General features: G+C 41.7%; 1 protein-coding gene across 1 annotated transcript in view; it reads right to left on the bottom strand.

Moving 5' to 3' along the window:
• The window catches only part of piezo2b (piezo-type mechanosensitive ion channel component 2b), a 110,747-nt gene extending 108,546 nt beyond the window's left edge, over nt 1-2,201 (bottom strand). The window contains exon 1 of the mRNA XM_080458208.1: nt 1,588-2,201. Coding sequence (XP_080314334.1) covers nt 1,588-1,651 — 64 coding nt within the window. The 5' untranslated portion in view covers nt 1,652-2,201. The remainder of the gene's footprint in view (nt 1-1,587) is intronic.
• Nucleotides 2,202-18,488: the final 16,287 nt, after the last annotated feature.

Below are 18,488 nucleotides of genomic sequence, written 5' to 3'. Positions count from 1 at the left end.
CACTCGCAAACACACTGGACTCTTTAGTTTCACCACTTCACACTGACAAACGTGTAAAAACCTGCATGGACACGGGGAGAACATGCAAACTCTGCCTCAGCCTGGCCTCAAACCAGGTATCCTGTTCCTGTGAGGACGAGCCGCCGCCCTGGCGAGGTGTTGGAAGGTTTCTCTCGACCGCTGATCAGGTGATGTTCCTGCACACGTCCTCCTCGCTACACTTTCTGCATCCTGTCCGAGTCCGTGTGCAGCCGCAGTGAATGACAAGTGCTCATTTGCACTTTGAAAAAACATAAAATATTAAAAGGTATGTTTACGATAAAAGGGAAGGCAGTTCTTCTCTCCCTCACAACCGCATTATTAATTCATACTGTTAAAACGACTTTCCACGAATTAATGGAGACAATGCATGGCCTCACGGTTGCTTTTGGAAATAAAGGGGGCGTCAGGCTGTCAAGCGATGCATTATGGTGGGACTGAGTGGGTCTTATCTATAGAAAGCATGCTGTTAGCTTTAAAAGTACCTCGACCTCGTAAGTCTTACGCAGACAGACACCACACTGGAACCTCAGTGGCAGTAAGACACTAATCATCTTTCACTTGCGGCCGACCACAAGACTGCAGCTGAAAACTAAAAGTAAACTGCATTTAATCTGAAGACCACACCTCAGGCTTCGTCGCCACTCCCCGCGAATCAACATTCTCATGGTTTTAATGTCCGAAGATGCTGAAAGCACCTAAAACGTCGGGGAGAATCCTCTTGGGCGTCTGCATAGCAAAGGAGTGAATCAAACCGACACGTCCAATAACACCGTGACCACAATCTCAACTGTGTGGAGCACGTCTCTTAACAAAGACACAATTTCAGTAAACACACCCAAACTTTGGGAGAACAACCCGCTGCTTACTGTAACTGGGGGGGAAGTGACACAGTCACAAAGCCATGTCAGAGTTTATTTTATAAAAAAAAAAAAAAAAAACCTGCACTGTCAGCTGACAGTGCAGGTTTTTTAGTTTTCACAATACAAGGAATTTGTTCTGGTGAGATCGATGCAAAAAACAGTGAATTAGTGCAAACAAGAAAGAAAGAACTGAAAAAATAGTAGCAAGAGAAAGAATAAGAGGATTTAAGAATGTTAGTTAAACAGTCAAACACCAACACTGATGAGTCTTAAACAGGATTAGAACGTGTGTGTGTGTGTGTGTGTGTGTGTGTGTGTGTGTGTGTGTGTGTGTGTGTGTGTGTGTGTGTCTTTCAGAGCCGTGATGAGGGGTTAACTATGACCTCCAGCATGCCAGGTCAAACACAAATGACCATAATAAAAATAAAATCAATCAAAGTTTCACACAGCTCTGAATTTAACTGCTTTTCACATCAAGTTCATGTCACCGCGAGATTTATATCAGAGAGAAATGTGACAAATAATATTGATTATTCTGGCCGTGTTTGTTTCAAGTTAAAAGAAAACAGCAGTAATCAAAATTTCACGCCTTTGACGGATGAACTGTTGATTGATCCGTGAGCCAAATCAACAGCCGAGGCCAATCAAGACGCGTAAAAAGTTCGTTTTTATGAGGAAAACTCACCAGCTGCGAGAAAGACTGGCAGCAGCAACCTGAAGACCAGCCCACACACCACTTCAGAGGCCATGGCTGCGCTCAGGCCGTGTCGGATCCAGGTGAAAGAGGCCGAGGACTGTCTCTCTAAGGTTTCTCTGGCATCCCAAACTCCTGCGCTCTGTCGAATCCAGGCTGGCTGCTCCGAGCGGCCACATCAGCTCCCCCCCGGTGGCACCTGGGCTCCCGTTATTCCACAGTGAGGGGCTGCGATCCGCCGGGTTTCACCGCCTCAGCAGCAGCTCTGTCGCCGCTGGATAATGTCACCATGGTAGTTCAGCGGCTCGGACGCGCCGGACTCATCCTGACGCTCCACGAAGCGCGCAGCGGACTCAGGTGCGCCCCCGCCGCGCCGCGCCGCCTCGCGCCGCCACAGCGCGTCAAACAGCTGCACAAAGCAGCCAACAAGTCCTAAAGTCCAATTAACCAACCTTTCCACTACAAAAACACATCCGTATGCACACCTGACGTCAAATCACACCTTTCAAATGGGCATCGCCGGAATAAAAACTGCGAAAGGACCGAATGAGTGCGTCCTGCCGCCTTTACCCCCTTGGTGAAATTTTGACTTTCTGACTTCTGGTGTAGATTGTGTTCACCAACAGGAGGCTGCGGGACAGGGGAGTGATTGACACGGGTATCAGCCAATCAGGAGAGAGCGTCTCGGAGCCGGACCGTCCCACTGGGATAATTGGAAGAAAGAGGCGGGACGCGGAGATGCTGGGAATAACACAAATCCTCCAAGAAAACAGACCCAAACTGCTGTTTCGGACAGCTTCCTGCAGGAACAGGCACTTTGAGCTGCAAACTAACAGCCCCGGACCTCCAGCCGGCAGCAGGAGGGTTTGATGAGTCCTCACATGTTATTGGATCCTTCTGGTCCAGATGCGTTGGAGAGGAGCAGCGCCGCCTGCTGGCGGGACGTCTGCTACACACAGCTGTCTGTCCGCTGGGAGGCAGCGAAATTTATTCTGTTTTTGCTTCTTGAAATAATTCTGAATGACGCAGAAGAGGCATATTTTGTGTTTACATGAGATCCAGCTGTTGACAGAGTAAACCTCCAGCCAAAGGCCCCAGTTCTGTTTTTAACATCCTGGAAATGCAGCAGGATGTTTGATCTGGAAAAAAGTAGTTCCACCTGAGTTTATCCTTTCGGATTAAGGCTCTCGATGACAAGCAAGGACACGAAATCAAATCCTAGTAAATAAAAATACGCCACAGCTGGTGAACCATCATCACCTCTACATGTTGGATGTTTAGATTCAAGCGTAAAACTACTGTTACTGTGTTTACTCAGTAAAAAGTTCAAGTAATGTTGTCAGAAAAGTAACTATAGAGAACTCGAAGATCTTGATTACTTTTTAACATTTCTAATGATTTAATTCTAATATTGAAGCAGATACTTTATTTGAAAAATAGTTAGACAATAGTTGGTTATAAATTCACATCATGTTCAGTTTCAATATGTTTAAAAAAAAAAAGAAGCCACACAGATGATGGATAGGATGACGCATTTAACTTGAAAGAATGAGTGAGATTACAGAACTTGGATAAAAGTAAACGTACCCCAAAAGATGACTAAGGTCCAGTAATTTATCAGTCAGAAATAAGCAGAACATAAAGTAAAGCAGAAAGATCCATTTCAACAAAAAAATACATTTAAGCATACAGTTTGAATTTTAAAAGCCCAAATTATTCAAAATGACATTTTGGTATAATTCGTTATTTCTTTTCAACCTCAACGGAGCTGCAGTCAGACAGAACTTAGTTTAGCTCATAGCAATAAGTGTAGAAACAGGAGCAAACAGCTTATAAAACTCTCTTCAAACTCAAAATATCAATTGATGCCAAACAGCAACTGTTGAGCTCTTTAATGAGGATTTATTTATTTTGTTCTGCACAGACTGAAAAGTAAAACCATGAAACTCCCCTTTAAAATGTCTGAGTGGTACGAAGGACAGAAACTGTCTCTTATTCAGAAATAACTTCAAAGTTTGTGACTGTGCTCAGATTGAGAGGCCATTAGTGAAGCTGTCTGCAGCTTTATCCTCCAACACATGAGATGAAAACATGGAAAACAGGATTGTTAACCACGACATTGAAGTTTTTATGTGAACGTAGGAAGACGATGAATCAATGACAAAAACACGTCTAAGAGTTTTGTTGTTTGTCCCCGGAAAGTCTCAAGTTCCCGACCCGTGGACCAGAAGAGGCCCGCACACAACTGGCCTGTGATCTTATTGATTTGTATATTTATTTGGACGGGACAGTGCATATCAATATACAAACAATCTCATGAGGTTTCACAAGGAGGCTGTAAATAAACCGGCCGTAGCACAAGGCTAATTCCCATCTAATGTGCCACACATAAAAATATGCAAACATAAAGCGGTGTGGTACTTTGTTTATTTCACCCCTCAATCAAAATAACCATTTATTTTACAATCTCAATAAAAAAAAAGCAAACTGCAGACACTAAAGTGTTTGTAGAAGAACAGAAGAGGTTTTAAAAAAATACACTTGCTGTTATAGAATAATGTGTAAACACTTTAAACAGGTTAAATGGGAAGAAAATATGAGCGCTGTCACGTGTGAACAGTGAGAAACTTTTTTAAATGAGGTGAAGAATAAATGAAAAGGCCTGCGCCTGTTGAGAAATGATTGTTCGACTAAACACTGAATCTCATGTGAGTTTGAAACCCCTGATTTCGACAGGAGCTGAGTTGGTGCAGAGGTGAGAGTCTCTCAGGTTCAACACCGGGATTCAGTGCCTTGCATGTTCTTCCTGTGAGCTCAAGTGTTTTCTCCAGGTTCTCCTCTCACGGTGCAGAAACATGGATCTGATGTGAACAGGCGCTCTAAAATGTAAATGTGTGTCCCTCCTGCTTGTCTTGTGATGACTCCCCGATGCTGGAAGGTTCAGTGCCTCTTTATCTCTTCTGTAGTGGCTCCCTGAAGCTTTCAGCAAAATTAGACCTAAATAAACATTTGATTTTATTTTTTAGCCTATTTACACACTAACTCTTGTCTGGGCTGTAGAAAAAAGAAAAAAGATTTAAAAGAAATTAAGCTAAAACCACCATTAATGGGGTAAAATGCTCAGACAGCTCTTAACAAAACAAAAATGGCTAGAAGTATTAAAAGAAAGAAAAAAATGAGGGAATCACATGCACAACTGTTTAAAAGAGAAGCAAAATGTTTAAAAAGCTGAAATGTCAAGATTGTCTTTATAAAAAAGTCTGAAATCAAAGAGTGAAGTTGCTAAAATCCAGAAACAGAAAATGTCATGAAATGTTTCCTGAATTGGAACTGAAACTTCATTAATGAAAACATCAGGTCCTCAGGAGTGCAGGGGGCACTCCTGAGGACCTTTTATGACTCAGTGGTGGCATCAACCATTTTCTATGGAGTGGTCTGCTGGAGCAGCAGCACTCCGGCTGCAGACAGGAACCAACTGAACCAACTGGTGAGGAAGGCCAGCTCTGTCCTGGGCTGCCCCCTGGACCCTGTGGAGGTGGTGGGAGACAGGAGGATGTTGAAGAAGCTTTCATCCCTGATGGAGACCGTCTCCCACCCCCTACATGGTACCGTCACATCACTGGGCAGCTCCTTCAGTGACAGGCTTCTCCACCCGCGGTGTCTGAAGGAGAGACTCCGCCGGTCCTTCCTCCCTGCTGCAGTCAGACTCTTCAACCAAGCCTGCTCCCAGTAGACCACTGCACACCACCACCGGACAATATCACTCCACTCAGACTGGGCAAGAAGTGGTGCAATAACAATAATAATCTATAAAAACGTTTTTACTATTTACTATGTGCAATACATCCACCCCCATATTCTGTACATGTCCACACTTATAGGCACCGTGTGCATATTTTCTTAGTATATTGTATTTTATCTGCTTTTTTAGTTCCTGCTATGTGTGCTTCTTTCTCTTTACTATCCTGTTGTACCACTGCAAATTTCACCACATGTGAGATAAATAAAGGGATATCTTATCTTATCTTATCAAAACTATACCTGAAGCGTTTCATGATTTGCGGCTCCACTTTGATTTGATTTGGTGGAAAGTGACAAAACGTTACGTTTGCAGCAGGTTTAGAGGGAGGGGGAATAGACAGGAGAACTCCTGCTATTTTCAATTGTGCAAATATTGTGGAGGTTTGCTTGACGGCTTATTTCAGGCTTCAAGGTGCAGTGAAACCATGACCAGCAGAGGATGAATATGAACAACTGAGTTCTACTCTCTTCGTCCTCTCACTTCCAAACATAGAAAGGAAAGTTGACAAAACCTCATCACAACCAGGATTCTTAATCTTTAGAAGAGAAAGACACATCAGGCTCTTAATATCTAGATTTAACAAATCGATCATTCAGTTCCCTTTGGTTCAACTGTGGATATAAAAACAGATTTTTTATGATGTCTCACATTTTTATCCTCACACTTGGAGAATCCCAACAGAATGCACATTTAAAAGGTGATTGTAGTGCAGGTACCAGTCATTTGCAGGGCGGTGGTGGTGATGACAGTGTGAAGGAGTGAGTGCATGAATGAGACCTCCTAAAGGAAACAGCAGTGAGACGACCGGCTCAGACACACTGCTCCGCTGCTCCTCACAAAAACTCCAGATGGAACTTCAAGGCTCAAGAAATGGTTCTGCTCAGTGGACAAGGCCACAAAAAAATGTGACGTCTCTTCAGCCTGATGGATCCTTTCTGACTGTTTCTGTGTGGAAACACCTGAACTCCTCACATTTGCTCGCTCATTATCTTCATGGATGAGTTATTGATGAGTCGTAAGCGATGAGCCTGAGTGTAAGACACACAGACACACTCAGGGAGAACATGCAGACTGATCTGAACGCAGAACGCTCGATCCGAGTCTAGAGCAACATGAGACAGTGCGCCTCCAGATTGAGCTCAGATTTTATTTTGATAATCCTCTAATCTCCTGCAGGCTGTTAAAAGTGCTAAATGATCTGTATGTTAATTATCCATTGATCCATTCATGAAGCTGTATGTCTTTTTTCAGTTTTCTCCTTTTAACAAAATCTAATAAAGCTTGTGTTAATCCCAAACATGAAAATGCCCACGGGCAGTTTGAGTGTCTGTCGGGTCGAGTGAAGGACGCTGACTTCCTGTTTGTTGTGCATCACAAACATCAGAATCATACCAATCAATGGATGCCTTGATTAGTCTAATGACTCCGTCGGCGAGGAAATGAAGCGGGATGTGGGATCCCCCGACGTGCATCATGCAGGAGGAGAGCAGAGGATCATGGGAGCTGCAGGGCCGAGCCAGACGACCTGCTCAGACCGCCACGTGGAAACGAGTCCAGCCCCTGAACGCAGCTCGTGACGGGATGAATCATCGTTTGGCTCAATCACCAGAAATAGATTCAGTTTATGAAGAAGAAGAAAAGTAAACAGCTGCGCTCTGCCTCCGCCTGAAGCTCCTCTTCAGACCAGATCCACAACAGATGATGTGCAGCGGCGGCGGCGGCGGCGGCGGCCATGATGGAGCAGCGAGACTCGCTCCTGATCTGCAGCCAGAAACAATCAATACCCGACCTCAAAACATGTTGATTTGTTTCTGCTGCTTGAAGTCTCAACCTGCTGATCTAATCCCTGAGATGGATGACAATCTTAAGTAACGTTTGTCTTTGTTCCATTATTCATCCGCTCGTTGAGAGCGGGGGTATCGATGAACTCAACCGTTCTGGGGCGCCGGGTCGAGCTGCGTCGACGCTCCGGCCTCGAATCAACACACCCCTGTTCTCATGGAGGACGAAGACACACACACATCTGAAGGAAGAATATGCTTTTAGGGTACTCATTCAACATGTTTGCACAAGTAGAATTAATACGAACCTTAGAAATCTCCTCAAACTGTAAATGTTCTTCAAGCTGCTTCCTTCAACACGCTGAGCCTCCGAAGAGGCTCGGCCCTCGACTCCAGTGTTTCCTCACATCTTCACCAACACCTGGTGCTTTTCCTTCTCAGTCGGGTTTCCATCGCTGCATCATTATTCTATGTCTTCAGATAAATCAAGAAATAAATTCACTGGTCTGTTTTATTATCTTAATCTTATGTAATCCTCTCACCATAGGCTCGTTAGTAAGAGGAAAACTTTATGAATAAATTGATAAAGTAATTACATCTTTAAATGAAGACTATTAACTCATTGATGGAAGAGACATCTCAATGTAAAGTAACATATGAGTCTCATTTACAATATAGGGACTTTGAGGCTACCAGGGTGTACCTTGGAGTAATATTTAAATTATACTTACTCTCAGCCATGTGGGTACATTAAGCAGGAAATAGAAATATCACAATCGCAATGAAGAAAATCCAACTCTGTATTGAACACAGAAACAATGATTTGAATAAACACTTTCAATGAACCAAGAATAAATGAGTGAAAATAAAATAGATCCATCAGAAAGGAGTCTGTATCAACCAGAGTGCACGCTCTAAGTATTTATTCTTCGTTGGCTTTTTGTTGGCGCTCGTGAAGAGAAAAATGGCTTCATCCAAGTTTCAGAACCGCAGCAACTCCATCGCTCAGTTGGTGGAGCGGCCGTCTCCTTATCAGAAGGTTGCTGATTTGATTCCCATCTCTGCCTGCCTCCATGCCGAAGTGTCCTTGGGCAAGACACTGAACCCCATACTGCCCCCACTGGAGTTAAGTTAGTCCATTTCATTTTATTCCTAATCCACCTGTGTCTTGCTGTTTCATATCCCTGACAATGTACCATGACACGCTCCACTGTTTCCGGTTGCCCACACATCCCACATTGCCTGTATTATGTTTCCCTATTCTGGCTCGGGTGTAGTTCAGTGCCGTGTGTCCAAACCTGAGTCTTGATATTATTGCTTCTTCTCTTCTGCTCCATCTTGTGCTTCGCATTTCCGCGACTTTCCTTTGTTATTGTGTAGAACCAACATCTTGACTTCTCTTCCTCTCATTGCTTTTACTTACTCCTCAATCTTTGCTTGATTATGCTCTTGATTTCTGATTTACTAATGTCGACTACCAAATCAATTACCCTGTTGTCTGCTGCCTCATTCCCTTTCACCCCAATGTGTGCCGGTACCCAGAAAAACACCCCTGTGATCCCCATCATTTGAATTCTGTTTAATGTTTGTTGTACTTCTATCAAACTATCTGGCTGCTGTTTGAGTGACTGAGCTGGAGACGTCTTAGTGATGTACTTGAATCAGAACAAATCACTGCTCTTCATGGTCTTGTCTCTTCCACCCACTGTGCCCCAGTATACACCAACACTTCCCCACGGATCCTTTTCCCTACTGTGACCTGGAATTCCGGCACAATAAAGGCTCCCCCTGACACCCTGTTCTTTGATGCGTCTGTATATATCTGGATGTAACTGTTCCAATCATACGTCCATCGATGTGTGACTATACTCTCTCAGGATTATAAACAAATTCTTTATCTTTACTCTTTTTCTAACAGCGTGAGGTCGACTGTGGTACTTGGCAGTATCCAAGGTGGTATAATTGGCAGTGGCACCGTTGGACTGATACTTAGAAGCGCTATTTCAATTTGTTTAGTTTTCTGTGTCATCGTCCTTCCAAAACCTTTTGTGTTCCTTTTCCCTTTTTCTTAACACGGTTCTAAAGTGCATTTTGTTGGATGATTTTGACTATGCCCCTGTAGATTGACCCGATACACCAGTGATAACTACACCCTCCTCCTCTCTAATGGTATTTCTCCTATTCCCACCTGTAGTGCTGCTGTTGGAGTTGTTTTAAATGCCCCTGTACGGACCCTCAGAGCTTGATCCTGGATCTTGTCCAGCTTCTCCAGGAGAGTGTTTGCTGCTGATCCATATACTACACACCCCTAATCAATCACTGACCTAATCAATCCACAATATAATTTTGCCTTTAGTGCACTTCTGTCTGCTCCCCAGTCGTATCCCACCAAACACCAAATCACATATAAAACTGTTTTACATTTGTCCACCACCTTTGGAACATGTACTCCCCATGCGACTTTCTCATCAAACCAAATTCCTAAAAACTTAAAGTGCTTTGCCCTTTTCCAATTCTTGATTGTATTAATTCAATTTAACTGTGCTCCCAATTCTTTTCCTTGTAAAAACTATCACCTTTGTTTTATCCACTGAGAATTTAAAACCCCATTTATAGGACCACTCCACCATTCCTGTGATTGAGCTTTGCACGCTTTGAACAATAACTCCCACATTCCTTCCCCTCTTCCAACTCGCCCCATCATCTGCAAAGAGTGATACCCCCATTTCATTTCCGATCCTCATCAATATATCATTTATCATTACAGAAAACCACAGTGTACTCACTATGCTCCCTTGAGGTGTTCCATTTTCAATAATAATTTTCCTTTAATATTTATTTCCTATTGTAACTTGTATTCCTCTCCCACATAAAAAAGAATTGACCCACCTGCACATATGACCTTTAATCCCTCATTTCCAAAGTTTTATTGACAAGCACTCCATCCACATCATATCATATACCTTCTCTCCATCTAAAAATACTGCTACCACACATTGTCGGATTATCTGTGCCTTTCTCAACTCATTCTGTAAACAAACCGCTGGATCCAAAGTACTTCTCCCTCTTCTGAAACCACTTTGAAATGTAGTTATGTACCCTTTCTTTTCTACGTAATATGTTAATGTTATTATTATTATTTATCTATAAATCGCCATATTTTCCATGCGCACACCGTATCCATCCGCACTTCCCTTAAAACAACAAAGTAGTCCCTCCCTGTTGCGTCGTCAGGGACAAATAAACAACAGATGATCTATACCTGGTAAAAAAAAAAATACAATCAATAGAACTGACTTTTTATATATATATATATATATATATATATATATATATATATATATATATATATATATATATTTAAACAGTATTCACATCTTTAAATTGTCAATACAAAATGTTTTTTTAACTGTTTAGTTTGACCCCAAAAATTAAACTGCAGGATTTAACTTGAAAATACAAACTAATAATAACAAATAACTGATATTTATCAGGTTATTACACTTATGATGTGAGGACAGAAACAAAACAACTCCTGCAAATATAATAACCCCATGAATTTATTTATAAAGAAAAGAGACCAATTCTGTTTTTCTATTTATGCAATGTAATATTACAGTACTATATATATGTGATTAGCATACACTTGATAACAGTGCACTGCAAAATCTGAAGACCCAAATATAAAGTAAAAACACTACATTTGAGAAGAAAAATATTTAAAACTAGTGAAATTTTCTGTCCATGCAGCAAATACATTTTACTAGAGAAGACATCTTGAAATAAGATTTGTAATCTGGATTCAAGATTATACTGCAAAATAAAGGACTAAAAAGAAATAAATAACCTTTAAAACAAGTCAAATTAAGCATCATGTCTAAAAATGTGATTTTAAATCTTTGAACGTGTGTGTGTGTGTGTGTGTGTGTGTGTGTGTGTGTGTGTGTGTGTGTGTGTGTGTGTGTGTGTGTGTTTACTCGATGTAAAATTCCATTTCCTTCTTGATGATGAAACTTCTGCCCAAATAGAAAAGTGTTTAAATTAAACAGTTTTCGCGAGTCTTTGAAATACACAGAGACGGATTCTACACAGAAGATTTCTGTCTGTCAAAGTGGTTGAAGTTTTATGGCTAAAATTGTCTTTAGATTTATCGCACACATTGACCATTTAGACACATCGACCAGCCGTGAAACTGGAGTCCACTGGATCTCTGAAGCTGCACTGTGGCGTTTGGTGTTTGTGATGTTTCACATCAGATCTTTATGTCCTGTAATGTGTGAGCCACATCCAGCTGTTTGTAAAGCTTGCAAATACCTGTACTGCCAAATACTGCGTATCCACCCATCAACAGGATCCGTGATCAGGATGTTGTCTTCCACTGTCAGCGGTCATAATGTTCTGGCTGATCAGTGGACTGAAGGCTTCACCTTTATCAGACTGTCATCAGCAGATTGATTCCTTCTCTCTCTCCTTGGCGTTCAGTCTGTCAGACGGATACTTGTAAAAGTAGAAAGTTACATGTATAAATAGAGTATTGATTCGCTCTCTAAAATCTAATAGCACAGAAACTCTGCCGCGATAAAATATTCATGTGAGCAAAAGCAGAAATTTGGTTGTGATTCCAGAGATCTTCTGCTGTTCGTGTGCAGCTGCTTCGGTCAAGAAGGCAACAGCAGCGAAAATGAGATTAACGTCCAGATTACTTCAATATTGATCTGCCAGTGAAATCCAAACTGTAAGCACACTCAATATTTACATGGATGCACTTTCCATGCACTCTAAAGGTGCCTCAGCTTAAGTGGGCTTTTTACTGTCTTTGTGTGGCGGCTGTGGCAAAGCGCCTCTTTAGGAATTTAGACTGACGTCTAGTTCCGCCGTCCTGCGGGAACCTGCTCCAGGGTTCAATCCAATTTCTACTGGCACAAGTGTCTCTGCACCTCCGGGAGGTTTGTTCAGAAGGAGAACTGTGATCGCAGTGCAAAAGCAGGAGAGTCTGGATCTGCTCAGTCTGACGTGGTCCAGTCGCTTCATCCCATGGAGTTTTTAACGTCTTCATTCTTTGGGGATTCGGTGTTTTCTGAAGATGAAGATGAGAAGAACAGCGACAGACTGAGTTGATCTGATTGTGTCCTGACGGGATGCTTGCTGGGGAGTCTCCAGCTTCATCTCATCTCATCACACCACATGGTTTCTGGGCCGTCAGAGGGAAAAGTGTCATGCATACAAACAATGTAGTACCAACGTCTTTCAGTTTGATATTGATAATAAATAAGAAATTTAGTGCAAAGCGGTTAGTATAGCAGACATTTCATAGAAAGCATCGTCCAAATGAAACGCATCAGAAGAGTTTGAACTATTTAGAATTTTCCATTTTCCTACCTGCTTTTAAACATTTAAATCAGGTGGCAAGTATGAAAACTGGAGTGTGCTATCGCTTACATTTATTTTGCTTTTCTTATTCTTTTTCTTTTTATGTTTGAAATAAAAATTCATTAAAGTCATTTTAACATTTAGAAACCTTTCAATAATAAAACTGCAAAAACTGTGCGACACCATCCTGGCGGTTCAGTGATCAACCCCTCAGCAGAACTCTGGTCATCTGAAATCCTGCTGATGAGTCTGTTATCGCAGGTTTGGGCTCATTAAAGTTTTTTCTACAATAACATGTAACCTTACGGTACACCTGAACTTTCTTGTTTGAGACAATTTGAAGTAGTTAAGTAGCGTTAAGTAATTAAAACACACTTTTTAAAGGACATTAGCACCATGTGGTGATCAGTAAACAGGTGAAAACTTATCCAGTGTGACTTTTACATTTTTTCAGTCACAGTTTGGGAAATACGATGCAGCTGGTAGGTTTTACACTTCAACACAGATTTTTATGACACAGAGATAAAATGCAATTCTGCCTATTAGGAGGTGACTCTAAAAAGTTATTGACATATTCTTAAACGTCTGTATTAAAATGTTATCTATGTAATTATACAATAGTTCTGATAGGATACAGTCTACTGTCCTTTATTGTTCTCAATGTAAAAACCTTGTGGAACCTAAAACCATCAAGACATTTAAAATCAAACTTAAGCTCCAACTTTTTAAATTAATTAAATTTCTTTACATTATTCATTAACTATTTATCTCACTCACTTTTCATACTTTTTACCAGTATCATATGATTAGTTTGCTTTTAGTCTTGATTTCTTCTATTTCCTTTATTTGAACGCCTTGTTGTGCTCAATTATTTATATTTCTTTATTAGATTAGTATTTGACCGTGACATTTCATTCTGACCTTTTGACCTTTCCAATGCCTGACTCAGCTCCAGCGCCTCCTCTCTGGTTGGAGAGGTTACGGACTCGTTTGTATTGTGAAGCACTTTGTGTCGTTTTGTTTTCGTATGAAAAGTTCCCCGGGGGATAAAGATCGATTGATTGATTGATTGATTGAGAACAAATTGAAACCATTGCACCATAACATGCATCTGGAATAAAAAAAACATTTCAACAAAACACTCTGAGTGGATCTAAAGTTAAAATGTATGAAAGCAGTATAAGTTTAAAAGCAAATAAAATCCCAGATGTTATTTTAAGTTCAACATTCAAGCAAAGTGTCAAACAGTCATGTTGAAACATCTTTCTGGACTTTGGAGCTTCTGAAACTGTCACCGTCACAGAAGTGTTAGAAAAGTCAACATCGAATGTGCAGCAATCATGTTTAGCTCAAGAAGGGAAACGTCACAATCGATCTGCGTCCATTACAGACGTGACACCTGAACTCTGCAGAGTGGAAACAGACAGAAAAGATCTAACAGCAGCAACAACAACATGGCTTCCATTCCATCTGTGTGCAGGAGAGCAGCTTCCGTTTTATCGTTGCAGATTGATGCAGGATAATTGCATCTGTTTAGTGTGTCATCAAGGCTTCTATCGTCTCAGCATTAAAAGGCAGGAAGATGCTCATGTTAATGCACATATCCAGGATGTCGGCCTCGTCGTAAAGAACTGACATGTTGACAGATTGTTGGTAAACATCGCATCGCATCCTGAAAAATTAACAGCAGCCTGACCGAGCGTCTTTCTCGTGCTGGAAGGCTTTGCATTATTGAGGGATGTTTGTGCTTTTCAAGAAATCCCACGGCAAGGAGAAAGAGCTCTGCGTTTAAAGTGGTACCAGTGATGTCAGGGGTGAAAGGTCAACGGGAGAAATATCAGTTTACTGCATTATTCCCCTAAATCTGAATTCAACCACTACTTTCTTGTTTGTATGATGTGTTTCACAAGGTGAACTCAGAGCTGTACATTATTACAGGTTATTATCAATCAAACCAATTGAATTATTGTTCAAAGTCGGGGGGGGGGGTTCTGCTTGATCTTTGGTAGTCTCATATTTCTCCATTTGTAAATATTTTCAAGTGTGGTCAAACTAAATGAATCTTCAAAGACAGCAGAGAACTAGAACGGGACGATCACTGGGCGGAGCACATACCATCTCCAACGCCATCTTGTAATGTTAAGGTTACATGATGTTCTGTTGGTTCTCATTCTTTTGTCTTACTTGAAGGCACCATTAGAGGGAGTTGGCCTGTGATTGGCTGAGAGTGGAAAAGGGGGCTGGGGGGCGGAGTCAGCAGTGTGCTGCAGCTGCAGTTCTCAGTATGTCTCCATGGCAACAGAAGCTGATCTCCTTCAATCTCTTCCATTAGGTTCTTTGTATGGGACATTTTTTCGCAGTTTTTGGGGATTTATTTGGAAACGAGGCGTTAACGTACCAAAATCTAATCAATTGGTTCTTGGATGGCCCCGGCTAGCTCAGTTGGTAGAGCATGAGACTCTCAATCTCATGGTAGTGGGTTCAGGTCCCACGCCAGGCGCTACCTTCCCCAGGGCTCGCCACCCACAGGAAAGGTTCTTAATTGGGGCAATGTGATCTCGGTGACGGTGCTCAGACTGTCACCGCCGTGACCTGGAGAAACAGGAGAGAAGGGATGGGTGGTACTTGGATGATCAGAAATCATCCCTAAAGAATTCATGCAATTCGGGTTAATAGTTTTTGCGAAAAGTTGGTTAGATGCATACATACAAACCAAGAAATAAACACATATAGACATAAACATACAGTTAAAATGTACTTCCAGTGATGTAGAATCAAAGACGCATGACTAACTAGATGGGGGCAGAAGAAATCCAGTCAGGCTTTTAATGTCTTTATAAATTATCGTTAAGAAAATAAATAAATATTCTAAACTCATGTTCAGGCCGTCTCCTCCTGCTGGTTCTCTGAACTGAAAGTTCCTGGTTTGACCTTCCATCACGTCTGTAGCGAAGAGATTCATGATAGTCTGTCTTCTTCTTTTTTCTATTTCCATCCTCCAGTGTCCAATCTGAACAGCAGGAAGTCTCCTCCTCTGAGTCTGGTTCTGTAGGAAGTCTCCTCTGAGTCTGGTTCTGCAGGAAGTCTCCTCCTCTGAGTCTGGTTCTGTAGGAAGTCTCCTACTCTGAGTCTGGTTCTGTAGGAAGTCTCCTCTGAGTCTGGTTCTGCAGGAAGTCTCCTCCTCTGACTCTGGTTCTGTAGGAAGTCTCCTCCTCTGAGTCTGGTTCTGCAGGAAGTCTCCTCCTCTGACTCTGTTTCTGTAGGAAGTCTCCTCCTCTGACTCTGGTTCTGCAGGAAACTTCTCCTCTGAGTCTGGTTCTGCAGGAAGTCTTCTCCTCTGACTCTGGTTCTGCAGGAAGTCTCCTCCTCTGACTCTGGTTCTGTAGGAAGTCTCCTCTGACTCTGTTTCTGTAGGAAGTCTCCTCCTCTGACTCTGGTTCTGCAGGAAACTTCTCCTCTGAGTCTGGTTCTGCAGGAAGTCTTCTCCTCTGACTCTGGTTCTGCAGGAAGTCTCCTCCTCTGACTCTGGTTCTGTAGGAAGTCTCCTCTGACTCTGTTTCTGTAGGAAGTCTCCTCCTCTGAGTCTGGTTCTGCAGGTTTCTTCCTGTTCAAAGGTCGTTTTTCTTTCCATCGTCTTTCTTGTGTGGAACTGTTAGATTTTCTCTGTAACAGGGCTGTAAGATGTCTGTTTTGTATAAGTAAAATCGAATGAAATCATCATCATCATCACCATCATCATGACGAAGAGCACGGACTGAAGCTGGGTAATGCAGCAAACATCCAGTGTTATAGTTCCAGTTGGAGACTCATTAGGAGCCTAATGCACGTCGAATCTCTCATCAGTGTGTGTACAAAGTGAAGTACTCACAACACAGAGGCTGATTGAAGTTGTATTCTAACGTAATAACCTTGTTAAGAGCTGCGAGTTCTCCCCGATAACCTGCACTGCATTACGTTTAATGTGATTGTAACCCAGAACTAAGTGAGTTATTTCAAAAGTTTCCTGCTGAGGATGCAAAGTCTGCTCCGTCCTGTCCCCTCCTTGTGTTTAGTCCACGTCTGTCCATTGATCAAACATGTCATAACATGATCACGTTTCTTCCAGGAGCTCAGTCAATCACTTGTGAGTGGTACAATTCAACAGGATTGCTCACATGCTCCACTTTCATCAGAGGACCGGATCACGTTTAAACAAAATTCACATTATTGTGAAGGTGCAACAAGAAAACAGGAGGTTTTAAAGATATCTTTATTTACTACTTTTAAAATACAGTTGCATTATATGCATTGTGACACAACCAGGAGTAGAGAAAATGATTGAAAATGACAAAACAAAACGAATGAAATAAAACAACACATAATTACACACAATCTGACTTATAATCTGAAGACAGATTGTCTCCTGCTTCATCCACCTCAATCTAATCATGAAGTCTTCATCAAGCTGTACAAAGAGCCCAAACAGAAGCTCCTCTTGGCAGTCAGGTGTGTTGCACCCGGGAGAGACGGAGACCATCCCATATGAATTAAAATAAATCCAGGACCAGGATTAAATGCCTCTCTGATCTAAAATGAACTAGAAGCGTTTGTATTTTAAATTCTTTACATGCTGGCCTGTCAGAGGAGAGAAGGAGCGTTAACGTTACTGCAGCCTAAAATATAGTTAAAGCCGAGTTAAAGAGCAGATTATAGTGATTAAGTGATTAGAACTGAAAGAGCACCCACTGGACCAGCTGAGCTCCAGAACCCGCTGCAGAACGGTTCTGGTTCCGTGCTGTCTGGGTGTGACCAGAACATTCCTCGGAGCAGGGTTCAGGACCGTGCGTTGAGAGAGCTGCAGTGGAGCTCAGGGACGAGAATCCATGTCCTGTCCAGTCCAGGTTTTGGTGAGCAGCGTTTGTGACGTGAACACATGAATTCACCTGGTGTGTGAGTGTGCAGAGCGTCGGGTCAAACCACCTGAAGTCCTGGAGAACCATCTGATCTGGATCAGACTCTCAAGGAGCGCTTGGGTTGTTGGATTCATCTGGAAAAAGCTGCTCAGGTGAAATATCCTAATTCTTTCTGTCCTGTTCTGTGGACGGGTGCAAATGAATGTTTGTAGGTAAACACTCCTGAAATAAAACGTGTAAAATCACTATCAACCCTGAGATCAGACTTCATATGAGGACGTGATGGTGGAGACAGAAGGCTTGTATGATAACAGACTTTGGGATTAATAAATAAAGGATGAGACACCAGAATAAATAACAAGGCTGGGATGAGCTTTGTGTGGAAAACATTTCACAATATCTGAATTTGCCCGGGATATATTGTTTGTCTATTTTACAATGTATTTTATATTCTGTATGATTTTCTTTATATTTTGTTTCAGCTCTGCTGTCCACTAGACGTGGCCACACACTTTTATGATTGGTGATGAAGTGGCTGAGGAATAAATTCAGCTTTTCTTTGTGTTTCAGAACTTGTAATTTCCTGTGTTTGTACTCTAGTACAGGACACTCGTCTGATCCTAAAACTGAAGCTTTGTGAACAAGTTTGAGACTCATTTTCCCTCCAATTCATTCGCAAACATTTGAAAAAAAGCCCAAATAGTGACATCTGCTGGCTGTTTCTATGTATTACACCTATGAAAAGCGCCTTCATAATGTCGGTGGCAATTCTAGTGTGTTCGTTAAACATATTATATTTATTATATATGTATATTTATGAATACTCGCAAACCAACAAGAAAGGATTTATTGTTATTATTATTATTATTATTATTAAATAAGGTGAAAATAGTGCTCTCATGAAAAACATTAAATATGTAAAACAATAAAATGTAATACATATAATCAAATAAATATAAATATTGTACAGAATATATACCTAATATCCTCCTCACTTCCTCCTGCAGGGCTTCACCACTCAGCTGATGATCTCTGCAGGTGTCGTCT

Source organism: Lipophrys pholis (assembly GCF_963383615.2).
Source record: "Lipophrys pholis genome assembly, chromosome: 1".
Lineage (NCBI taxonomy): Eukaryota > Metazoa > Chordata > Actinopteri > Blenniiformes > Blenniidae > Lipophrys > Lipophrys pholis.
Note: the sequence above shows the minus strand (reverse complement) of the source record. Positions and strands in the feature narration are given on the sequence as shown.